A 27,722-nucleotide genomic window follows, 5' to 3' on the forward strand; every position below is an offset into this window, starting at 1 on the left:
GCTCTTAGCCTGTACCGGTCTCTAACCACTAGTGGTGCGTATGTGAAGCACCTCTGCAGCAGGACACCCAGATCTGCTCATGGTGGAGACCTCTTATAATAAGCTTTTCATATACACATACTCTAGCTATGTTACTAGCCTTTACTCTGATGTAATGTAGTCAAGAAACTGAATTTTTATTTTTTAAATTTAATAGGGCCAGCGGCTGTGATATAGGAGACCATAGAGTTAGAAAATAGGCCTCAAAATTACTCTTTCTGTCTCTCTCTCTCTCTCTCTCTTTTTTTTTGGGGGGGTATGTAACTAACTTTTAAGTGGAATAATCTAAAAGATGTTTTTCTTTTCTGTTCCACTAATCATTATGACTTCAAACTAAAATTCTGTAGATGTTCCCTCATACATAGTTCAAAATTCCATTCACTAATTATGTGTGAACATATAATATTTGCCAGACGCTGTGGATTCTATAAAATACATAGTTGCTTTATTCCAAGATGCATCAGGAAAATGTCACCCGATAATGGAATTTGATTTCTGAAATTAAAATTTTGGGTGTATTGTTGAAAGGTTGATTAAGACAATGGGAAAAAAAAAACATTTTAAATCATTTTTCTCTTATTCCTCCTCTTCCTCCTATATCTAGATTCTGAAGTAGCAAATGGGAATGGAATTGTCACAGTCATACTTGGGCTGATGGGAAACATTTCGGATCCCATTGTGTACTCCTCCTGAAGTACAATGATGATGAACTTTTGTTTCTTTGACCTATTTAGTTTTCATTATCGCCTCTCCTTTCTACTTTCCATTTTATATCTGCTTGATATCTCAATTGCTTTCAGATTTGTTAATTTCTTTGAATTTTGTAAACGCGATGTCATAGATGACCCAATATCATACCCCTCTGGCTCTAGTTAATTCCATCAAACTGTGTCATTCATTGGAACTGGCTGTTTGTGATGTGATAGCAAATTTTGCATCAGTAGGACAGCATTTATAGCCAAGCTAATTTAGATTAGTTAGCAAATATTGTGCCATGAAATCATGTATGAAATGATATCAGTAGGGTCCAAATGTGTAGTATAAAATGTATTTCTGTACCCATTAATTTGAACATTTCCATAGAAAACTGCTATAAGAAGCTCTTGGCATAATTTCTTTGTAATAAATTCCCAATGCTGCTTATTACTTTTGATTTTCTTATTCTCCAGATGGCTACACATTTGTACTCTATTTGTCTGTTATTTCACTAAGCACAGATTTCTTACTGGGTGCCATTATTTATTTATTTTTATTTATATCTTTGGTTGTTTTTGCAGCAAACAAAAACTGTTTCTCTTAACTGGCAATTTCAGAACAATAGAAATTAGTGAAAAGCTTAATTTTCCAGTGTGATTTAATATTTCACAAGAGCTATACTGTTGGATGAATTTTGATTTCTATGTTATACATTAACAATTCAAATCATTTGTATTCAAAATTGTATTATTTCCAGAAAAATATATTAATATTAAATATTGCTTGTACCGAGATCTTTGCTAAATCATAGTAATTCAAAAGAATTGAAACATTTGTACTTAAACATATCTCAATAATAAAATCCTTAATGAAAGCATTACTTACTTTTTTTCCCTGTAACATAATGATAACCTCATAAGAATGTCCATTTTGATTTTCTTTATAAAACATATAGAAAATTATACCTTTCACTCCCTCCCCCCCAAAAAAAAATCAATGCTGTTGACTTACTGGCTAGTCACAGAATGGGAAGCTATTAAGGCGCATTACTGTTTAGGATGAAACATGTAATAGGAAACCTCAGCATTTTATTAAATTTTCTTAACTAACAGCTTAAAGCTGTAGTTAGAAAGAAATAGAGCTTCATTGTCAAATTTCACCCTATTCATCTTTATTTTCTTATTAGTTTTAGTCTCGTATTTTCCTTCCTTTTAGGTGACTTACTGGGTTCTGGTAAAAAAACACAGCAGGAACACTGAGTGACTAGTGGGTGATGGGCTGGGGGCAGGGCAGCAGCACATTACCTGTTTTCAATTTAGTGTTTGAAGACCCCTCTTAGGGAAGAAAAACCATGACCTTTTGCTGAGGTCATATTTAAGGGAGAGTTAGTCTTTCCATTTTTATTAAATTTTAATTTGGTAGCTCACATGAACTAGAATTCTTTCTTATTCGGCAACATATGCTTTGTATTAATTCAGTAGTTTACATTTTGAGGAAGATCATTTAGGGAATCTGGATGAATAAAAATCCGATATACTCTGGGGACTCCATGCCAATGTATGGATATCCTTTTCCAAAAGCAGAAAAATCAGCCCTAGGTAACAATTCTCAATAGAATTTTAGAAATATCCTTTGTGGGAAAACTCAGGATTCTTCTCAGGTTATCCAGCCTTAAACCCTATGAGGTTTATAAAAATGACTAACAGAGTGAAGTGTGATGCCTTAGAAGAATAATCAGATCTTGATGAGTGTTGTTAAAATTTCTAAACTAATGTTAACAAATATTGAGTAGTTTCTTTATTATTCAAACATAACCTCACAATAATTGATAATACCAGAGTCTTTGCTATAAAGTCAATAATTAAACCTCTGGAAAGATCTTTTTTTTTGTACCTTAATACGACATTAATCAATGTAACTGGGTTATCAATATTTTGTTCCTTCACAGATAATAGATTTGAAAAAGTTCAAGGAAACTGCATGTTGATGACTTTAATAAAAAAGTAAATCAATACACAAGGTCATGTAATTTTCCAAACTATTTTCTATAATTTCTCCTACTAAGCATCATAAATAATCCATAGTGAGAAACAGCATGAAGTTAAGGCTTCCTCCATTGGTAGGTTCAGTCCTTCTTCAGATAGGTTACTGGATGTGCTTCTTAAAGAGATTTGTTTCTTTGTTGCTGAGGGGTCTGGAGTGTGTAAAATTAGGAGGAAGAGGCCTTACTGGTATGTACACCTAGGAGTATTGTACTGGGTGTGTGTGTGCATGCGTGCATGTGTGTGTGTGTGTGTGTATTACACGTGTGGGATTAATACTGAAACTTGGGCCAGAGAAATATATTACTGCCAACTGTAAGTGAAATTTATAGTTCCCATAGAAAAAATTCTGCTAAAAGGTGATTAGGTTCTACTAGCAATATACTTTTTGCTGGTATAGAAAGCATGGATCTAAGCTTAGAAACAGAGTTTTGTAAAAATAAATAAATAAATAAATAAATAAAAACATATATAAGGTTATTCTCCAAGTCAACTAAGTTCCAACTCTGTATCTCCCCCATCCCACCAGTTCAGCAGGAAATTTACCCTCAGTGGGTCTTGGTATCACTTCTGTCCCCCTCCCCATACCCAACCAAACCATTTCTGCCACGTTTCTGGGGTCTTTGCATCTGAAACTGTGGTCCCTGCCCTCATCCAGCACCCTCCTGCCATGTGTCATCTCTTCCACTGGGAGCACCAACCATTTCCTTTACTCTGCTGGCTTGATGGCCCCAGGAACATGGAAAGCTGGGTGCATTTGGGAGTCTTCATGCCTAAGTGTGCCTAACAGTCATCCCCTGAAAGTCTTGTCACCTCCTTGGTTGTTGCTGCCACTGCCTTCTTGGTCTCAGAGACCTTCTCCAACACCATTGATTTCCCAAGTGGTATTTCCACTTCTACCCACCTTAGCAATCCTACATTTCTCTTCAGGATACCCCATGCGTTACGATCAAAGAGATTTCATACTGTTTCTGCTTTTCTCCAGGCCAAAAACCTTGAGACAAAAAGCTAAAAAGTCTTGTTGTTATGAGATTAAAATGGGGGTGGGTAAGTTGGGGGACCATATGGGGAGAACAGATACAAATTAATGTTCTTATGTATTTATCTGTTAGAATAATATTTTAACAAACATGGTGCTATTTGAGGTAGGAAAAGGTGCAGTTCAATTACCTGGGAACCTAACTATCTTTTATTATAAGAGTGTTCCTAATTAGAGTATTTATGTCATAGGAGGTATCAAGATTAATTTGAGATTATACATGAAAATTTACATTATAATAGCTATATGTTAACTTTAATATCTAATAGAAAATATATTATTATAATGTGACTTGGTGTTAGTTGGCTTAAATAACACCATAAGAGAGTATGTGAACATAACAAAAAATAAGATGGTGATGTGCCAGTATCCAGACATGAATAGCCAGTATGTCCTTGTTTCTGTGAAAAGTCATATTTTAAAATCCAAAACCAAAATTAAATTAATCATTATGTTCATAATTGAGAATGTCTACAATTTAGATATTCCAAAGAAAGTGTGAAAATTCTTACTATGCCGAGGGTTTTCTTAACTTTCAACACAGAAAATTCCCCAAACATAAGTGGCTTGTTTTCTATACTCTGCTACTACACTGTTAAAAGTGTAATCACTTGTATTTTGCTTATGTAGACTTGATTAATCTGGTTTTGAGGACAGTGAATCATTATTTGAGCTATTTTCATGATTATTCCTCTTGTTAATTTTTAAACAATTGTGACTTTTAGATTACTGATCAATACTTTTGATAAGTTAATCAACTTAATAGTGAAGGCTGCTATTAGAACAGTTAGACTATACTATGTAAAAATTCCAAAATCACACTGGTTTAATAAAACAAAGATCTCTTCTTTGACGATCTCACGGTGATATGGATAAGGCAGCTTTCCTTGGTGGGTCTTCATGGAGTGGCCCAGGGATGCAGCCCTACCATCTGGAACACATGGCTTCCAGGGTTGCTGTGGAAAGTAAGAGGGCTAGAGGAGCGAATGAAATGTTAAGTGGAAGATCTATTCCACATTCTGTTGGCCACAAGTCCAGTTATATGGTCCTGAAACTGTCAAGAGAGGATGGCAAATATAATTTTCCTAGGTTCCCAAGAAGAAGAAATTATGATAGTAGCATTTTCTACTTAGTATTTCTCTGCTGCAATCCCAATATATAATTCAGTGTAGTTAAGATATAAAAGAATATTTAATAAAAAGTATTTCATTGTGCATTTTATCTTATATTTACTACTGATATACAGTTATACGCTGATAAAAAATGATGTCTAAGAATAAATAAAGCTCCATATAGGTCTACTATGTTTAGGTTTAGGTTAGAAGCTATCACAGGCTTACTTTTCGTTTACTCAAGCAAAACTGTTTTGGCATTTTTCGATTTGGGGGAAAAAAGGCTAATCTTTATGCCAGATAATTCTTTGTAGGTGTAGATATATCTGAAACGATTAAAATAAGTTCAATTTATGAATCAATATTATCTCTATAGGAGCTGTGCTTTTATCATGTCACATTTTTGTCTAAACATATACTAAACTTGTGGTGAAAACACAAAGTATACATTGCAATAGGAGAGAAAATTTTACAAGAAGGTACTTATCTTTTTACACAGAATAGCTGGAAAACAGGCTATATAATTTATCTCTAATAGTAATGCAATTTCAAGTTTAAACTTAGTTTTTTTTTTTTTTTTTAAACAAATAGCTTCTTTGTTTGGTTCCCTGAGTTGCAGATATTCTATAGCCTCTAATTTGAATGACTAGAGAAAACAAGTGATTTACAACATGGTTACCTGAATAAAAAGAATGTATAGATGGAAGTGATTTTTCTTTACTTTTGCTATTTCATTAAGAATGGTTCCCTGAATTAAAAGAGCTACTTATTATTTTATGGTTGCCCTTCTCAAAGAGGAATGCATATTATTTATATCATATATTATTTTTTCTCCCTTATAGGATTTAGGTAATATATCCATTCACAACATAAATATGTTATTGCCTTATGTGCCGTTCTTTTGCAGTTTGCATGTCTCTACTACATTTTGCCATATGATAACTCAATTTGTCTGTTATTTTACTGCATTATAACTTCTGCAAAAAATGTTTCATTTTGTTCTTATGAAGATGAATTTTTTCCTCCTATATTATTTTTTGCTTGTTCTTTCTTGCACGTGTGCTAGCTCTCTCTCTTTTTCTCTATTTCTGTTTGTGTAGGAGTTGCTAATTCCAGGTCATTTGTTCATCTTTTGTTTGGATACTTCATTTTTCTTACCAAATTTTGTATTTGTATATTAAGCCAGAAACTGTTTGTTAGCCACATTTGAAGTATCTCTTCCTGATTTGAGTGACATATTTTTTTTTTTATAACTGAGCAGCTTTCTATATTTATGAAGTCATAGCTCTAAAACTTTTTGTGTTTTTGGTGTTATGCTCGAGGCAATTCTCATCTTGTTTTTGTATAGTTTTCTCTAGCTGTTTGTTTTTTCTTTTGAATTTGAACTTTTAATCTATTTGATTTTGAGACTAATTCTATAGTCTCAAGCAGAGACTTTGTAATTATTTCCCCTGATTCTGTTCAACCAGGCCTACAATTTAAAAATTGATTGGGAAATACCACGCATGTTATTCTCATTTAAAAGAGTTACTGCACACAATAGCACATAAAAGGGTTCCAAGAACTCTTTTCTTACTTTTGTTTCATCCTAGGAACACTGGTTATAATGTACCCCCACCACAGGCTTATATGGTGACAGAAGCCTGGGCTCTGTCTGGGTGTTGTCTTCACACTGCCCAGCTACAGACCCCTTGCCAAGTGATTTAACCTCTCAGTGCTTTAGGGTCTCCTTTGCAAAATAGGTTCAATAACTTGTTTTAAGGAGTAGATGAATACATGGTATGCTTTAAGTGCAAGGTATCATTTTTGTTTTTCTTGGGTCAAGACTTTCTAGCTATTTTATGAGTTCATAATATCTCCAAATAAATCAAAACTTCTGGAGGGCATGGATTGTCTCATTATTTTCTTATATTTCCAAAAATATCTATCAGAAATACTATATTCCCAAAAATATCTATTCAGTAGTTATTGACATAGTAAAAAATAAATAAATAAAAAACCAAAAGACTCAATTCTTCAGGAGCAAAAGCTATATCATAGTAAGATGGCATAGTATTTTCTAATTCACAAAATATTTCTTCCGTAAGAATTTTGGAAACTTCAATTTTATGAGAGTTTGCTATTTTACATTTGAGACAAAAAGTCATTATTGAATATGAATGATTTGAGTACTCTATATTCTGTCATAACATGTAAATGCTCCTAATATACTCACTGTAAAATTGTTTGATGTAACTCAGAGGTGAAATAATAATACATGATACATGATATTGACCTATGAAATAATTTAACATTATGAAAGCTGATTTGAATTGCTTGTCACTCTTTAAGTCTCAAGTAATTACCAGAAGGTGAAAGGCTCATCTCTTTACTCAGACACATTCTGAATACAGTATGAGAAATCTTTGCAAATATATGTGTGAAAACTGACTTTTTCAGTTCAAATTTGATTTGTATGAGAAAGATGATATTTAATCTTTCTGAAGATGTGCTTGGCTTTAGCCAAAGCATGAGAGGTAATATTTAAAGCATCTTAACTCTAATCTATTGGATGTAATATAGAGATAATATAAAGTCAATAGAACTTCATCAAAGAGTGAAAAGAGATTAGAAATAATAGCAATAGAGTTTAAAGATTTATAACAGAAATTATTATAAAGGTGCATAACAAAGATATAGAACAATTATCTCGTCACAGTTTCTTTACTATTTTGTAATACCTTTAGCATTAACACAAAATAATCTAGTCTATATCATTGTATTATAAAAAATAAAAAGATTATAAAAATATATTCTTTCTGAAAGCAATTTTCAAATCATCTTGTCTTCTTTTGTGTTATTATAAATTTTCTGTAACAGGAATTTTAAAATTTTGGAACTTAAAAAGGAAGTCAATACTTAATAAATCAATGTTCAGTATTTCTGTCTTTTATTGTTTTGGCTTTATTTGTAAAACATGTTTCTTTATTTTTCCTTGAAATAACTTTGAAAGGGGTTGTTAGGAATGGAATGATTGTGTCTTGAAAATTTAAATGTTTTCACCAGAATCTATAATTGGAATATTGGCCTATGGTATATTTACAAATATGATTTTTTCCCTTTGTGTAAGGCAAGATTATGCTAATTAACATTATGAACAAATCTTGGGTCTTTAAGCTTTTAAAATATGTATGTAAGTGCCAATTATTTTACTTCATTTTATTAATAAGTTTTCAAACTTTGGTTTTCAAGATCTTATTTTTCAGAAATTTTCCCACTGTTCACAATCCTTATTTCAGTTAAATAATATTTTGCTTATACTCTTTTGGACTTTGATTATTAAAAAAAATCCAGACAAAGTTCTTGCCCTTTCATATCTCATAATCCAGTGGTAAAAATAGACATGTGCTTAGTTATTCAAGGACTATATAAATGCAATATGATACTGAATTGATTTTTATAAGTACAGATGGAAGAAAGTAAATATGTTTTCCCCTGAGAAGTAAAAGGAGATTTTATATTAGAGACTTAAGAAAAGGTAGAGTCAAGAGACTGCCAAGAAATGGCTTTATGAAAGCAGATGGCTTATTTTGATGACTGGCGTGGCTAGACTACAGAACGTACAGTAAAGAGGCAAGGGAGTGGTGGCAGAAATGTATCTGGGAATATTTTTATTATCTAATGGACATGTAACTTCTATGCTCTGTGTAAAGATTCCTTGCTGTTACCAAAAAATATATAATAACTAGTCAAATCAGTGAATACCTTGAGGGCACAGATTGTATTATTCATCTTCATTACCTAAACAAGTCACACAGTGGCAAAAACAAGATGCAAACCAAAAATTGCTAAATGAATCAATGAATGGCCAAAATGAAATAAATCAAGCATTATAGAATATTAAAGTGGGAGTGGATCTCAGAGGGTAACTAAGTTCAGTCTCTTAGACTTTTCTGAATCCTTTCTATATCATACTTAAGAAATAATTTCGTAGCTTCTCCTTAAGGACTTCTAGTTATATAATGCTTCCTACCTTAGAATACAGCCGTGTTCACTTTTAGAAACTGTAATTATCAGAAACATTCCTTACATGATTGCCAGAATATTTTTTCTTTTGGTGTAGAACCACCTCATGTTAGTCTGACTGCCATTTTTGGAACAGAGCCTCTAGAAGTGTCTACTTAGACTTAATTCCTTCTCCTCTCCTTAGCCCCACACTCCCCAACATTATTGTGACTGCAGCCACATAATAGACAGCAACTTGACCCCTGACAGCTGTGGCCAGGGGTCACAAACTCAAGCTAGTACAAGAAAAGTATCTTAACTTTCCAAGAACAACTGATTGTATCAGATACAGATACCTGGCCTAAGTACGCTAATTAAAGTGCTCCCAGGGATAAATGAAATCAACTGTGAGAAAGAGACAGCTTTTTGTAGTGGCTGAAGCTCGAAAATACAATACCCAGGAGATGGCAGCAATGAATATTTCTGAAACATTGAAAAAGTCAAGTTGTAGAAATAAAACCAACATGACTATGAAAAGAGAATCTGAGGCTGAGGCAGAGAGAATGCTGATGGCATTATTGTCCCCATGTTTCTACTTTTCCTATGGATTGACAGCTGATATTTCCTGGTATCTTTTCCATAATTACTGCTTTTTATGTTGTAGTGTGTGTTTGTTTTTGCTTAAACTGAGTTTCTCTCATATGCAACTATAGGAGAACCAATATGATTGGTAATCTGATTGAGACATTGTAGATTGTCTCAGGAGTGGTTGGTCATCCTTCTGCTTCTGTGAAAATCCAAATCTCTGTTTTGGACATTGGTTGGGATTCTGACTCTCATTCCTGTTTACTGCTTTGCTTAGTGGTTTGAATTTGTATTCTATGCTCTTTATTGGCCATGTTTAACCTGGTATACAGGTTTAGAAGCTATACAGATGGGATATTTAACATAATTTTTTGAACCATGACATTAAATGAGATTAACGCCTCAGCTATGTTATGGGGTGAAAAGTTGGAAAAATATAGGTAATTTTAAAAATATATCCTGGCAGTTTATGAAGTATTCCCCATTGTTAGACCATTTTTATCTTCTTTGCAAAAGAAACGTAGATTTCTATTATTCGGCACATTATCCTAATGTGAATCAACTACAATCTAGATAAAACTAGTAATACTAAACAAATAAATGTGTTTTTTATAATTACTGGAAGAATGCCAATATGTTTGCAGTGTTTACTGAAAAGAATGTGTGAGGGAATCATGGCTACTGAAATGATTTATGACAAACTAAACTTGCTTAATATTTTCATGAGAATATGAAAGAGCAGAAAAGTAGCAAATTAATTTTATAGCTATATAAAAGCTATTAAAAATAATATGGATAAAAAGAAACAGCACATAGCCAAGATAAAGTAAATACAGATAATCATTATCTGTATAATGAAAGTAGGTTTTAGAAAGTAGATGTTACTTACCATCATTTACTTTAAGGCTTTAATTTTGTGGATGTTGGGGCTGAGTTTTCTAAGTTGTCTACTCACTTTGGATATTATTTGTGGATTTGGGTAGTGGGTGACTCAAACTGATGATTTTTTCCATTAAAATTTTTTTCCATTTACTAATACAATGGAACTCTATACAGCAGTGAAACATAATGCAATATAGCTGCATGTAATGGTATGAATACATCTCAAAATAAATAGAAAAAAAAAGTTGTAGAATGTGTAAAATAATTTGTAGAGTATATATTATTCATATAAAATTTTAAAACTAAACACTGTACAGTATTTTGTTTTGAGGATACATATGTAATAAAAATATACTGATTGTATACTGTTGTAATTTCTGGCAAGGAAGGAAGGGAAATGTGACCAATGAGGATTATATAGGAATTTAAATTTTATCATTAACTATTTTTCTTGGCCTGGGTCATAGAATACAAGAATTCTTTTATTGCTGTGCAATATTTCGCTATAAGAATAATTGAAATAAGACTAGTACAAATAAAATTTTGAGGAAAAAAATGGATAAAATGAGGTTTTCTGTCCAGAAAGATAGCTCAGAAATTTTCCTTTAGCAATGAGGAAACAAACAAAATTTGACTAATACAGTGATTTGCTGAGATGCCAGCCTCAGTAATGAAACAAAAGGATTTATATGTGTCATATGTTATTCAAGTGTGAAAACAGGTAAAAATTCTTATAAAAGCCAGATAACAGAACCCGATGCCAGAAAGCTTTAGTTAGTAGATAGAGGAGAAGGTGAATGTTCCTTGACAGATCTTTAGGATTATAAACTGATTGCAGGTATCTCATTCATTCATGCATCTTTTTATCCATGCTTCCTTTCATTTTCAACAAGACTTTATTGAACCCCTCCTATGCGTCAACCATTGTGACAGATTTGTGCTGTCCATCAGGGCAGCCAATAGAGCCATATGTGGCTATTTAAATTTAAATCAATTGAAATAAAATTAAATTAAAGGTTAATTCCTCAGTTGCATTAGTCACATTTCAAGTAACTAATAGTGATTTCAAGGAATCACGTGGCTATTGCCTGTCATTTTGAACAGTACAGATGTAGGACCTTTTCATCATTGTAGAAAGTTCTATTGGATAGTACTGTTGAAGATGCTAGGATTAGAGCAGGGAACAGCACAGACTTTATGTTATAATGGAGAAAGAGAAAATAAAGGAAAAGGTTGTAAGAATGTAATATGTTAATAATGTGTTATTAGAAGGAAATAAAATAAGTAGCTAGAGAGGAAAATGTACAGGGTAAAGATGATGAGAAAGTAAGCTCTGATTGGCTGGGCACGATGGTTCACACCTATAATCCTAGCACTCTGGGAGGCAGAGGCAGGAGGATTGCTTGAGGTCAGGAGTTCAAGACCAGCCTGAGCAAGAGCGAGACCCCATCTCTACTGAAAATAGAAAAATTAACCAGGCATGGTGATGTGTACCTGTAGTCCCCTCTACTTGGGAGGCTGAGGCAGGAGGATCTCTTGAGCCAGGAGTTTTAGGTCGCTGTGAGCTAGGCTGACGCCATGGCACTCTAGCCCAGGTAAAAATAAAATAAAATAAAGTAGAAAGACAGTAAGCTCTGATGGAGTCAGTTTTTTTTTTTTTAAGGAGATTATATCAATGGAAAGAAAGGTGTTTCCCTTTATTGTTATGGTGTTGAAATGAAAAGAAAGTGTGGCTGTATGAATGCCAAGAGAAAAGATTGTTTGAAGAGCACAAAAGAGATTTCCAGTAGGACAAGAATTTAAAAATGGTAATTGAAATAATAATACAAGATGATGTTATGAATAAATAGAAGAATAAGACAAACCAGTGAGAGGGATATTCCCGTATTGCCAAAGCAGAAGCAGAGGACAAAGGGCATAGATGTCTTTGCTTTGTGGGTTTGGTGATGGTGAATTTAAATTTAAGTCTGGCTCCTATTTCCTTTCTAAAGCAGGAGGTAATATTTTTCAAAGTGGAGAGGTTGAAAATAGAGAGTTTAAGAACATTTAAGATTGGAAAAAAATTGATGCATAAGAATTTTTAGCCTAAAAATATTACTTTTCCTTTCCTACCAGTCAATTCTTGTAACTCTCTATTTGTTCTCATAATTTTGTTTATAGAACCAAATTATCTATTCATTGTTCCCTGACTTGAGTGGAACTTACCCCAGCCTTGATAACCTAGCCTATCTCGGTCATCACATCGACAATTTTCTCATCTTCTCTTCCATTGGTCTCAGGTTCTACCTAGTGATACAATTCTTGTCTTACCTCTTCACCAGTCTTTCTTTGGTAGTGGTGCACTGATAAATGTTTAACAACCACCTCTCAAGGCAAAACCAGAAACAAAAACAAGCCTTGATTTGTGGTACTTGCTGATTACTATGTTGCAAATCCACTCACCCTGATTGATTTTAAGCTACCAACAGAGGCAACTGACTTGCAGAATTCATGAAAATGTAACAGTCAGCTCTCTGGCAAATACTGTGAAAGATCTAAGATTTTTATCCTGCTGGAAAGTTAACAAGCCAGGCTACTGCCTCACTGATGAAAACAGCCTAAGGGTTCCAGGCAGGAGAGATGAGGCCAGGATGACAGAATGCTTTGGATGAATATCAGCTGAAATGCAATAGATTTTGTTGTTGTTGATTTACACTTTTGCATTGGGACTGGTTCTAGAATTAATAATTATTTATCATTGTTGTTTCTGGGCCTCTCTAAGCATATTCCTGCTTTAGGATCTTTGCATCTTTTTCAACTCTGCCTGAAAAACTTCCCTAAAATCTTTTGGCACATTCTCTCAGTTCATTATAGTCAGATGTTAGTTCCTCAAAGAGGATTTCTCGGAATATTCTGTCTAAAATAGACTCCCTCCCACCTCACATCATCTCCTCTAATTGCTGCTCTGGTTTGTCTCACATGTTATGACATGTTTATATTTATGATCACTGTCCAAAATATTTTCTCAGTCCCATTGTGATGTATTACTTTATGTAGGTTATTTATAGTATATTTTATAATTTCTACACACATAAGGATTTTCTAGCTATCATTTTTTCTTTTCTTTTATGACTTATTTATTTTAAGCCTTTTATTTTGAAATAATTATAGATTTATAAGCAGTTGCAAAGAAATATACAGAAGGTTCCTGTGTCCCCTTCAACTGTCATCCTTCAATATTTTACAAACATCATACATAAGTATATTATAATAATATCATAAAATTTATATTGGTGCAAGCCATAGAGCTTATTCATATGTCACCAATAATAACATGCAGCTGTTTGTGTGTGTGTTTAGCTCTATGAAATTTTATTATATGTGTAGTTTTGTGTAACCACCACTACAATCAAGATATTTAACTCTACCATCACTGTAACATTTCCTGATATTACTCCTCCTCCATCACTAGCCCTAGGCAACTGCTAATCTGTTCTCTAGCTCTATAATTATGTTATCTCATGAATATAAATGAAATCGTATAATACGTATCCTTTTGAGACTAGCTGTTTTTTCACTCAGCATAATTAATATGGAGTTTCCCCAAGTTGTTGCCTGTATCAGTAGTCTGTCCCTTTTCTTTGCAGGATTCTATTCTGTGGTATAGATGTACCACGATTTATTTACCAATTCACCCACTTGGGTAGTGTGCAGGTTTTGACTATTATAGATAAAACTACTAAGAATATTCATGTACAAGTTTCTGAATGAAAATAATTTTTCTCTGGGATACATGTTCAACAGTGTAGTTGCTGAGTCATATTGGTAAGTCCATCTTTAGTTTTGAAAAGAACTGACAAACCATTTTCCAGGGTAGCTGTATATTGTTTTACATTCTAACCAGCAATGTATGAGTGACTCAGTTTCTCCACATCCTTGCCAGTATTTGGTGTTGAAACTATTTTTTATTTTAGCCACTCTGATAGACTTGTAAATATCTCAGTGTGGTTTTAATTTCCCCTATGCACTTCTCTTATTGCTGGGTAGGTCTGGCATGTGGCACAAGTTGTGACTCACTGTTTAGTCTCCTCTGACATCATCCCAGTGGAGAAGAGAAAAGGTAGCTCATTATTACTGGGTTGGGGTGGAAGTCCAGGCACCCCCACATAGTCTCCAAAAGACCTGTGATGGTGGAGGTGGAACGGGGGGATGGTGCTTGATTCCAATTAGTGGAGATGAAAGTCCTGAATCCTTACTTGTTTACTCTGATACCACCTCATAAGGAAATTTGAGGTGCCTCATTACAGTGTACCAAGGGTAGATATAGTCTCTAGGCTTCTCATGCAGTCTTTGTGGGGCCAGTTTGTGTGTGTGTGTGTGTGTGTGTGTGTGTGTGTGTGTGTGTGTGTGGCTGGAGTAACCATGTCATTGTCTAAATGTATTTTTCTTGTCTAGGGTTTATGTGTCCAGCGTTTTCTGTTGTGCCTAGGGGAAGGATTAAGGAAAAGTACATGTATTCCGTCTTCCCAAAAGTAAAGGTTGAGAGCATTCAATTTTATGCTTGCTTCTGAATTTTCAATTCTTATATATCTTCATGCTTCATTCGAGATTGTATTTTTCTGAATTTGTTTCACTAATTCTTTCTTCAGCCTTATCAAATCTGCTTTTAAATTGAACCAGGGAATTCAGAATTGCAGTTACAGCCGTTTTTGGTTTGTAGATTTCTAACTGGCTTCTTTTCAAACTGTGGTATTAATTTTCATAACTTTTAGTTCTGAAATTGAAAACTTTGGTATTATAAACATGATTGATTTATAAACATTTAAGCATAGTTTCAAACGCAGCTCACAGCAGGGTGGTGTAGACCTTCACAGGGTTGTGTGGAAGCACCTGGGCTCCTCTGTCCCTCTTCAGAGCCATACAGTGGCTGCAGGCATAGTTGTTGTTCTCCTGTGTCTATACTCTCAGAATGGAATCTGGCTTAAGCTGGTCTAGAATCGCATGACTATGATATTCCCTGTTCTGGAATAATGTCTCCATGCAGTTCCACATATTAGGCCCAAGACCTATGTGGGTCAGGGGGTTCTCTTGTGGCCAAGATCCTAAAAGCTTGTCTTGGCAAGTGATGCCCTGGAGGCTTCACTCTTACTGTTTCACCATGTTCCAGAAGCTTTTCCCAGCTGTTAGCCAGCCTGCAATCAGACAAGTTCCTCTGAACCCTCTCCTTACTCACTTTTGGTGCTTCCAGTTGCTTCTCTAATGAATCTTAGCATTCTCTCCTAGATGATGTTTGAAAAATGACAATCTGCTTACTATTCTGGCTCCTCTCCATGGAGGAGGCACAGAGGCATATACTGCCTGTGTCTAGTCGGCCATCTTGATCTTCTCTCCCAGAAGTCTAAACTGAATGAAGTTTACACTGAATGAATTTACTAATTTCAGTCAAGATTTTCTGGTTTGTAAAAAGAAAAATTGAATTAGATGATTTCCAGTCTCTAAACTAACTCTATAATTATTTATGTCTACAAGTTAAAGGAGGCAGTTTTTATATCTGTGTTTATAGAATTGTGGCCTTTTTGATCAGCATTTTAAATTTCTAATAAATACCAATTTGCAGGAAATACAGGGGACATAAAAACTTGTTAAATATAGCAGAGAGAGGTTGTCAACAATGTGGAAACTATATAAGAAAAATATTTGATTTCTACATAAATAATTGCAGGAATAAAAAAAGGAGAGAACACATAGATTAAAAGAGAATTTAAGGATAGTCATTTAAATTCTGTGTATGGATCTTGTTATATCATTACTCTAAACAATTTTTAGAAACAGAAAAAACATGAAAAATGAAAGAAATGTGAACATAAACTATATCTTCAGTGATGTAAAGATATTATCATAAACTATATGCTCAGGTAATATGAAGACATTATCATTAATATTAATTACAATATTGGTGTTGTGACTATGCTTAAAAATTCTTGAAATATTTGCAAATATAATAATATGATATCCAAGATTTGCTTAACCATGATCAAGGGTAGGTTAGACAGGGCAATGGTAAGGTGTATGGAATTCGGATTGTCCACAAGTTGATCATTGTTGAAATTGGCTGATGGGCACATAGAAGTCCATTACACTTTTCTCTCTACCATTAAAATGTTTAAAAATGGAACTTACAAAAGGTCAAGAAGAGATGGTAGTAAAGTTAAACTTTTAACATATGAAATGAAAACATTGTAGGTTCCAGAATTCTCACAAGGCTTTGAACCCACGGCTGCAATGGCCAATGCTAAATTTTCTAGTAGTCAGGCCAGGCATCTATTTATGTCACCAGCAAAGCAGGGGATCAAAGATCTCTCTTTAATGAAGATCTCTATATTTGGTGTTTCTGAATGGGATCGTGGTGATCCTAATAGGAAAAAGAGTACCTTGTTGGATTTCCTTACATTTTTAACATAATTTGGTATTGATTGTATGTATCTGTCATATATTTTATATCTGAAATTTATTCTGACACTATCAGTTCTTGAATTGACAATTTTTAGCAACAGTACGTATAAACTAATTTTGATTTCTGATATTTAAATATTTTTCTTTCTAATTAGGTTTCAAAATACTGTTAATTACTATGCCCGAAAACAAGAAAATTTCTCCTACTCCTGCTCGAGGTGATCAAAGCAAGATAGGTAAGTTTATCCTAAATTGATTTTCTTTGAAAATAGATCATAGGTAAATGGAATACAAACCACTCACAGAGGAAGGCAGCAGGAAAGATAGCAAACTTGTCCATGATCATAGGTCACAAAACCAAAACATTTTGGGACCAGGAAAGTGAGGTAAGTGAAAGGAGCAAGTCAGTTTAAGGAAAATCTATTGTTGGAATTATAATCAATTTCTTTTATAATTACTACTGAACTACAGTATGGACAGTAAATAGGTAAGTAGTACAACAATGGTGTGCTAGGTCAGCTCTTATTGGCTTGTGGAAGCCAGGTATACACATCTCTTCTCATTTCCACTCCATTGGTAGCTTGCAGTTGTCCATGACAGTAGTATTTATTACCAACCAATAGCTGCTTTATTAAACTCCTAGTAGCACATCATTGAAAGACAAACATGCAGAATTAAAAATGAAAATGCTACCATAATTCTTTTCTAAAAATTGCATTAGATTTTATTGCATTACCTTGTTCTATTGATTTGCACCCTGAGTTCCTGCATATTTTATTCTATATTATGTTAGCGATGCTGTATCTTTGCATGATGAACAGAGGTTAGCAAATTACAGACCATGGTCCAAATCTGGATAGCAAGATTTTTTTATAGCCCCAAAGTTAAGAATGGTTTTTACATTTGTAAAGGATTGTAAAAAGAATAGAAAACGAAACAAAACAATGAGGACTATGCAACAGAAACTGCGTTTGGCCCACAAAACCTGGAAGTTTTACTATCTAGTTCTTTACAGAAAAAATTTGCCAACCCTGGTATAGAATTTAACTTGATTATTTTAACTGAGAATAATAGGTAGTCTTTGTATCAGTTACCCACAGCTGCATTGATGCTATGTAGCAATCAACCACAAAAAAAAAAAAAAAATGCAGGTGCATATAGCATCATAAGTATTCATTTTAGCTCACTTGTCTATGAGTGGTTCTGCGGATCTCAGGTGGGCTCAGTACAGCTCACCCATGTGTCTGCAGTAAGCCACAGGTTAATTTAACTAAGCACTATCATTGACATTGCTCATTTTGGCTGGGCTCTTTCACATGTGACAGGGCGTTGGCTGGGAAAATTAGGCCTATTCAGCTGTGCAGCATTTTGTCTCTCATATTCCAGAAGGCTGCTGGGGCTGAGCTTACGGCTTTAGGAGGGTTTCAGTAGTGGGGACAGAAGCAAACAATGCCTCTTCAGGCCAATGCTCAGAACTGGCACTCGGTGATTTCTGCCACATTTTATTGACCAAAGCAAGTAACAGGACCAGCCCAGAGTCTAGAGTTAGATATTAGATTCCATCTTTTGATGGAAGATGCTGCAAAGTCACATTGCAAAGGAAGGTGAATACTGAGAGGAAAAAATTATTGGAGCTATTACTGCAATTGAATTACCACAGTTTTCTTCAGGGTTATTAAAGAAAGCAGTCATTTAGTAATTTCAAACATGGATGAAGTCACGGCACAGTGGATTTTATATAATATTACTAACCTTGGATAGAATTTTACTCAAATATCACCACACTTATTTTCTGAATATTTGAAAAACTTTGTTTTTTAGCTCTTTAATCCCTGTACCAATATTAATTGAAAAAAAATGTTATTTCATTTTCATAGAGTTTGTGCAGTAATATTTAAATAGAAAGTTTTTGTTTCTGGAAACTGATCCTCATTTCAGACTAGCAAAATGGATTAGGTTATTCATTTAAAACAATTTTACCAAAGACACAATTTGGAACAAGGTAGGATAATCAAGCATACTGGTACATAACTCATGTTGAAATAATTGAAAGAATTACTGAAAGTTTTTGGATTGATTATAATGTGAATTAAAAAGACTAAGAATTTGTTCCAAGACTTTGAAGAAATGTGTTGGTGATTTCTCTTTGAATGACTTGACAAAATCAAGTATGTTATATTGAAACAGGAAATGACCAGTCTACGTGGTTTGCAAGCAAAAACTAGAAAGTTAATCAGATTAAAATAATTTAGGCCACCCACCCTCATTCTATGCAATAGAAAACCCTACATATCACATGATTCGGTGTAATGTAAGTGTTCTGTAATACAGATTATTTCTGCAAAATGCATAAGAAATGGAAAAGTCTGGTTGGCTAACTCTTTGGAAAATAATATAGTTAAAAAATTGTCTTTTAATATGTGTTTGGTTTTGTATGTGAATATTTTAATGTAAAAAAGAATTAAATTAATAAATAAATGAAAATAAAATGTGCTTGGTTAGCAGTTCAGGATTTTTGTATTTGAATGACATTAGAAACAATATTTGCAATGCTGACAAATCAATAGGAACTATCATCTAAAATTAACTCTCATCTCTTTGGCATGATACCTTCATTAAACACCCTATTCTCTATATAAAACCGCCAACCCGTATAAAGAATCTTAAGCTTACCAAAAAAAGCATTGAAAGGCCTATGTTTAAGCCATATAAATTTATCAGATCTCAGTGTTTATTACTATGTTTCTCCAGATTTTAAACTTTTAAGTCCAAAGCAATCTTTGCTGGATGATGTACTGAACTTAATTATGTACCAGTGTTTGTAAAGATTTGTCATTAACTCTGCCCATTATAAGAACACAGTAGTCATAGGTACCAGCTTCTATGAGACTATATTTAATTTTATTAATATAATACTTTTCTTAATAATAATATTTTTATTAATATCCAAAATAAATCATTTCTACTGTTCTGTCAATCATTATAAAACTACTATGGTTGTATTGAAATTTTCATTATACTACAAATAAACAATTGTATGATTGTTCTGTGCTTTCAATTGACATAAATCATAAAGCAAATTATTAAACTTTTAAAAGTTATTCTATAAAGTTACAGCTCTATATCTTAAACATGTTGACCAGCAGTATTTTCAGATGATTCATGTTTACAACTGGTTAGCTCTCTTTGGAATAATAATTTCTATTATAGTTAACAGAACTTTTTCATAATCTGTAATATTTTGATTTTTCAGGCAATATTTTCACTAAATACAAAACTAAATTTCATGGCAGCATTATATTTGTGTTAAAATACTGATATTGTATTCATTTTTCTATTTTTTTTTTTTTTTTTTTAGACAGAGTCTCACTTTTGTTGCCCAGGCTAGAGTGAGTGCCATGGCGTCAGCCTAGCTCACAGCAACCTCAAACTCCTGGGCTCAAGCGATCCTCCTGCCTCAGCCTCCCGAGTAGCTGGGACTACAGGCATGTGCCACCATGCCCGGCTAATTTTTTGTATATATATTTTTAGTTGGTCAATTAATTTCTTTCTATTTTTAGTAGAGACGGGGTCTCGCTCAGGATGGTTTCGAACTCCCAACCTCGAGCAATCCGCCCGCCTCAGCCTCCCAGAGTGCTAGGATTACAGGTGTGAGCCACCGCGCCCGGCCTCATTTTTCTATTTATTAAGTTTTTCATCCTGTGTATTTTCTACATAGCAGGCAAGGATTGTATCTTTTTTACAGAGTAGTGTCTTAACATTGTCAAATGAGAAATATTTCCACATGTAAAAGTATTTGAAAGATATATGTCACTTATAAAAGACACTGATAAAATGAATATTTGCACACTCATAACCAGGCCAAGGGTTAACACAAGTGATTAATCTTGACAGAGGTGTTAACTTTTTCAAAGTGTTAATTTCTGGCCTTTTTATCTATCTCTAGTATTTTTTTTTTTTTTTTTTTGAGACAGAGTCTTACTTTGTTGTCCAGGCTAGAGTGAGTGCCGTGGCGTCAGCCTAGCTCACAGCAACCTCAAACTCCTGGGCTTGAGTGATCCTTCTGCCTCAGCCTCCCGAGTAGCTGGGACTACAGGCATGCGCCACTATGCCCGGCTAATTTTTTATATATATATATATCAGTTGGCCAATTAATTTCTTTCTGTTTATAGTAGAGACGGGGTCTCGCTCTTGCTCAGGCTGGTTTTGAACTCCTGACCTTGAGCAATCCGCCCGCTTCGGCCTCCCAAGAGCTAGGATTACAGGCGTGAGCCACAGCGCCCGGCCAATCTCTAGTATTTTTTATTTCAAAATATTAAGGAGTTACAAATATTTTTGTTACATGGAGTGTACTCAAGGATCCAGAAGGCCACATGTGGCCTCAAGGCCATAGGTTCCCCACTAGGCTAGTGTCTAAAAAAGTGTTCCCTACATTTTCTTCTAGAACGTTTATGTTTTCATGCCTTACTTACATTTAAGTCTTTTATCCATCTTGAATTAATTTTTGTATATGGCAAGAGATAAATGCCCTGTTTCATTCTTCTGCATGTGGCTATACAGGTTTCCTAGAACCATTTATTGAATGGGGTTCATTTTCTTTAGCATAGGTTTTTGTGTGCTTTGTCAAAGATTGTTGGTTGTAGGTAGATGGTTTTATTTCTGAGTTCTCTATTGTGTCCCATTGTTCTATGTGTCTACTTTTATACCAGCCCCATGCTGTTTTGGTTTCTACAGACTTATAGTAAAGTCAGATAATGTGATGCCTATAGATTTCTTCTTTTTGCTTACGACTGCTGTGGTTATTTGGGCTCTTTTTTTTAATTCCAACTGAGGCTTAAGTTATTTTTTATAGATATGTAAAATATGACATTGGTATTTTAATGGAGATTATGTTGAATCTGTAAATCACTGTGGGAAGTATGGGTATTTTAACAATGTTGATTCTACCAATCCACGAGCATGAGATATTTTTCCATTTGTGTCATCTACGATTTGCTTTATTAGTGTTTTGTATTTCTCCTTGTAGAGATCTTTCACCTTCTTGATTGAGTATATACCTAGATATTTTATTTTCTTTGTAGCTATTGGTAAGGGTATTGAGTCTTTGATTTGATTCTCAACTTGCCTGTTTTACAGTATATAGAAATGTACTGGTTTGTGTACATTCATTTTGTAACCTGAGACTTGAGAACTTAGTAGTCTTTACTATTACAAAATATTTACACTTGTCTCCTGTAATACTATCTGATCAGAATTCTATGTTATCAAATATCAATATCAATTGCTGTATTTACTATTCATTTGCCTAGTATTTATTGGCCCATTACTTAATTTTTAATTTTATACATCACTTTGTATATTACATACAATACATTGTTAGATTTCACTTTATTAGTAAGACTAAAAACTACTATAGATGATTTTAGTCCATTTACAATTACAAATAAAACTGATACATTCTAAATTTTATTATATTTTTTATATTTAAATACTTTTATACATTTGCATTATGTGGATTATTTATTGTCCTTTTTAATATTTATGAAGGTTTGTTACAATGATCACTCACATACTAATAACTTATTCCTTTCCTTTTTAGATACTGTGTATTTGATCCATATTATGAACAATATCAAAGTTATATAAGAAGCTTTTCTTGCCCTTCCATTCCATTTTCCTAACATTTAATTTAGAGGAATACTTATTATACTTTGTATATACTCTCCTATTCCCAGCCCAACACTACACTTTTGATAATAGTACTATATCAGTATTGTTAGAGCATAAGAAAATAAGCCTTTTAGTCTAGTATCCTTTCCCCATGCTTTAATATTAGTTAAAAAGCTAATGTATTCAAGGTTCACTGCCAGTATTTATGCTAAATTTCTCTCATCATCTTCTTTGGACTATATACATTTTTTCATGGATTCAGCAGGAAGAGATCAAAGGGACCATATTCTCTCAGTTATTGAATGTTTATAACAATTTTCTGTGGCATATATACTTTAATGGTAGTCTTATTGGTAAATTCCTTGGCTCACATTTTCTATTTTTTGTTTGTTTGTTTATGTATCTTAAATGTGTTACTCAAATGTCATATGGCATCAAATAATGTCAATCTTATTATCATCTTTTTATAATCAACTTGTTTTTCTTGCCTGGATTCCAAAGGATTTTTTATATTTCTTTAAATTTCAAATTTTTTATTAGAATACAACATAAAAATTTTGGAAATACAGAAAATATACCTAGTAGTAAAACATGACTGTTTTCATTTGCATATATTACCTTTTATGCATACACATGTACTTATATAAATGCATTTTAATTCTAATTTTTAAGTTTAAATTATATCCATTTTGCCACTTGATAATTACATTTTATCGAATAATTGTGCTCAATCTTCTTTATCATAATTTAAATGCCTATTCTATTTTGGCACATATTCTGTTATAAGTGATATTGTATTTTACTTTATAAATTTGAGCTATAATTCACGTACCATAAAATTTACCTTTTGATATTTTACAATTCAGCATTTTTAATACAAGCACAAGATTGTACAGCCATTACCACTACCTAATTCTAGAACATTTTCATATCTCCCAAAAGAAACCCTATTCTATTAGCAATAGCTTCCATTCCTTCTGTACCCAGCCTCTGGCAACCACAAATCTATTTTCTTTCTCTATGGATTTCCTTATTCTAGACATTTCATATAAATTAATTCATATAATATTTGATTTTGTGTATCTGTCTTATTTTAAACAAGAGTAATGTTGTCATGGTTCACCCATGCTGTAAAATGTATCAGTATTTCATTCCTTTTTATGGCTGAATAATATTTTACTTTATGAATATTCCACATATTTTTATACATTCATTATTAGATAGATATTGAGATTGCTTCTATTTTGGGACTATTATGAATAATGCTACCATGAATATTTGAATACAAGTTTTTTTGTGGGCATGTGTTTTTTGGTTATGTACTTAGGAATGGAATTGCTAAGTCATTTTGTAACTCAATGTTTAATTTTCTTAGTAATTGCCAAACTGATTTCCACAGAAACAACAAAAGTTTACATTCTAAATAGCAATATATGAGGGCTTCAATTTATACACATCCCTGCCAATACTAGTAATATTCTGCTGGGTTTTTTTTTAACTTTATGATTATATCAGCATCTCATTATAGTTTTAATTTGCATTTCCCTGATGGCCAATGATGATGAGCATCTGTAGAGAGGAGGTCAAAATAGCAACATTAACAGAAGTTTGGAAGAAGTTTATTCAATCAGCTTCTCATGGATGATTAGGAGAGGTTTGAGACTTCAGTGGAGGAAGGAACTGCAGAAATGGTGGAAATAGCAAGAGAACCAGAGTTAAAAGTGAAGCCTAAAGATGTGACTTAATTCCTGCAATCTCATGATAAAATTTTCACGGATGAGAAGTTGCTTTTTAGGGATGAGCATAGAAAGTGGTTTCTTGAAATGGAAATTACTCCTGGTGAAGGTGCTGTGAACATTGTTGAAATGACTACAACATATTTAGCATATTATATAAACTTAATTCATAAAGCAGTGGCAGGGTTTGAGAGGGTTGGCTCCAATTTAGGAAACAGTTCTACTGTTGTTAAAATGCTATTAAACAGTATCACATGTTACAAAGAAATCTTTTGTGAAAGGAAGAGTGTGAATTGATTCAGCAAACTTTATTGTCTATTTTCAGAAATTGCCACAGCTGCCCCAACCCTCAACAACCACCACTACTGTGATTAGTCAGCAGACATCAACATGCAGGCAAGACCCTCCACCAGCAGAGAAATTACCATTCACTGAAGTCTCAGATGATTGCTAGCATTTATTGGCAATAAAGTATTTTAAATTAAGTTATATACATTTTTAGAAATAACATTATTGCACACTTAGTAGGCTACAGTATAGTGTACACATAACTTTTATATAAACTTAGAAACCAAAATATTTGTGTGACTCATTTCATTGTGATACTCACTTTATTGTGATTGTGTGGAATTAAACTTGCAATATCTCCGAGGCATGCCTGTATTTTTAGTGTGATCATTATTTCACTCAAATGTATTCCCATATTCATTCATTTATTCTGTCATTCCTTCAACAAATATGTGTCAACAACCACTATGTCTGGGGCCTTTTACTAGGTGCCAAATTTACCATCGCTATAAAATAGCCTGTCCTAATGAAACTTGTGTGAAAGGAGAGAGACGTCAAAACTAATGTTGGTTATTTAGGAAAAGCATTATGAATACTGAGCTTTGATATATTCTATTTCTGCATTTGATATATTGACTTATTATTAAAACAATTATTTTATAAGCTTTGATTTTATAGTTTGAATTTAAATTCATTTTTTAAAGATTTCTTTGAGCTATCTAAAATATGTATAAAGTTGTTTTCTGATGTCTTACTTTGCAGTTTAATTTATTCTCAAATGTCTTGTTTTTGTAGAGAAGCAACTATTTCTTATCTCTTTATTGATCTACACAATGGTTTCTTGCAACAGCCTTTAAATGTATCCTTAAAATATTAGATATATTCAAATATTTATAAGATTATGCCATCTCTCCTCTACAAATGCATACACATATCTGCCATCATTTTCAGATATTTTTGATATTATTGCCCATTTTTAAAATTTAAAAATAATTATTGAGTTACAAATTAAACGGTCTTAATATTTTTATATAAGTTTTTAGATTGCAAAATCAAGTACTTTTATAATAGTTTATGTTACTAATGTGGAGCATAATTTATATTCTTGTTTAAACATTTTTATGTTCTAGTAATACCTTATACCATTACCAAATTGTTGTTTTAATCTAGAGATAATTATTAAATGTGTTCCTACATAGTTTGCAGTTTTGTGACTGTAATAATGTTTTTTTGATACATTTTTATTTTTTTGGTACTGACAACGCTGTTTATTCCTTTTACACAATCAAGATAGATTATTGATATAACATTGTAAACTTTAATCAATCATTTTGATTTTGTGGTGATTTTCTAGAAATAGAGTTATTCTATATGTAAATAATTTTATTTATCTCTCTTCATGTATCACTTTTTTATAGTGCAACTCTAATGATGAACTGGGCTATATCAGAAGGCATATCTTGCCATACTCTTAGATTTTAAAAATCCATGTATAACATAACCTTGGAAATTAGAGTTACTCTTTATTAAAGTTCTCGTAAAAGCATTAATTAGAGGAATCACAAAGAAACTCCTATTAAAATTATTAATGCATTTATCATCTCAGAATGTCACTGAAGATAACTTCCCATTCTCCTGTTTTCTGTCACTCTTCCAGAGAAACACCACTCAAACTTTGTCTGTCTTTTCTATCTATGCTCTCTGTCCTTTCTTCTTAGCCTGTATCTCTTTCTTCTGAAGCTGTTTTCTCCCCTAACCCTTACCTGTGCAATATATGGCAGGATAATTGACTCAGGAAGCAAATGTTTTATTTTATTTCATTTTGCTTTTTATAGATGGAGCATGTTTCAAAGCAAAGGCTCTCAGAGTGGCAGCACGGTCAAGGACATATGGAGGTATCCAAATATAACCACCTCTATAATTTTCATCTCTCTCTTTTTTTTTTCTTGTCACATATTTATTTTCTTTTCAACATATTCTAAGAATGAAACAATTTCAGTCATTCTTGTATCTATAATGTTCTATCAGTGAGTATAACCTTAACTTTTCTTTAAAAAATACTTATCTGTTGGTAGTTTATGTTATATATCCCGTTTCCTTTGTTCCCTTTATGATTTTGAATAATGTGTACTGATAGGAGAGTGAACAAACTTATATGTACTTTTTAAATAAATGATTATGAGGAAACTTCTGTGTCAGTGTCACTGCCACTTAGGCCATGTATAGAGATGACCAATGCCTCAGAAGGCCCTCCCACACCCTCCTGATCGATACTTTATGCCATCCAATATCTGGACCTTTGTGATACTAATTTCCTTGGCTTTCTTCTTAATTTTAACTGTAGTATTACATACATATACATCCCTGAAGATATACTTTAGTTTTGAATATTTATTAATTGAAATTATGTTGCATTAATATTTGTGTGTGACTGCCTCTGTTCAACATTATTTATTATCTTCATGTTTCTTGTGGCTTTCATTTGGTCAATGTTATTTGTGAGTTTCATCCATTTTGTTTGTACCATTATACAATAATATTAAATACTATGGAGCCATTCCGTTTCTATCCTTTCTTCTGTTGAAGGACATTTAAGTTACTTCTAATTTTTGGTTATTTTGGACAGTGCTCCTAGAAACATCCTTGCATGTACATCCTGTGTGAGTTTTTCCAAGGTTTACTTTATCAGCAGAACTGATAGATGCATGGTATGTCTATTGTTGGTTTTATTAGATAATGCCAAATTATTTTCCCAAAGTAATTATAAGAGTATGACTTTACAGAGCCATAGCAGTATAGAAATGTTCTAATACTATTAGATGTTGCTTCATTTTCTTGCTACCACTTGATATTATTATTAAATTTTTAATTGATATTAAATTATTGGCAATCTCCACACTATGAAACAATATCTAATTGTGATTTTAATTTGAATTTTGTTGACTACTAATGAAATTAAAACTTTCCCATATGCTTTTGGGTATTTTCATTTCTACTTTTACAAATTGACTATATCTTTTCTCTAATTTTCTAGTGAGTCATTGTCTTTTTTTACAGTGATTTGTAGGAGTTCCTTATGTAATGTGAATACTTGTTCTAAGTCAGTCATTCATATAGCTAATATTTTCTTACACTCATGCCTTATAGTTCCCGTCTATTTATATTGCTTTTTGATGGACCAAAGTTCTTAGTTTTTTAAGTCAAAGCTTTTTACATA

The 27,722-nt window shown here is 33.0% G+C and overlaps 1 protein-coding gene across 2 annotated transcripts in view; it reads left to right on the forward strand.

Moving 5' to 3' along the window:
* Positions 1 to 27,722, forward strand: part of CCDC178 (coiled-coil domain containing 178) — a 428,206-nt gene that overhangs the window by 10,313 nt on the left and 390,171 nt on the right. For both annotated transcript variants that reach the window (XM_012782579.3, XM_012782578.3), the window contains exons 2-3: positions 16,967 to 17,047; positions 26,341 to 26,400. In XM_012782579.3, coding sequence (XP_012638033.1) covers positions 16,990 to 17,047; positions 26,341 to 26,400 — 118 coding nt within the window. In that variant the 5' untranslated portion in view covers positions 16,967 to 16,989. The remainder of the gene's footprint in view (positions 1 to 16,966; positions 17,048 to 26,340; positions 26,401 to 27,722) is intronic.

This window comes from Microcebus murinus, chromosome 17 (genome assembly GCF_040939455.1).
Source record: "Microcebus murinus isolate Inina chromosome 17, M.murinus_Inina_mat1.0, whole genome shotgun sequence".
NCBI lineage: Eukaryota > Metazoa > Chordata > Mammalia > Primates > Cheirogaleidae > Microcebus > Microcebus murinus.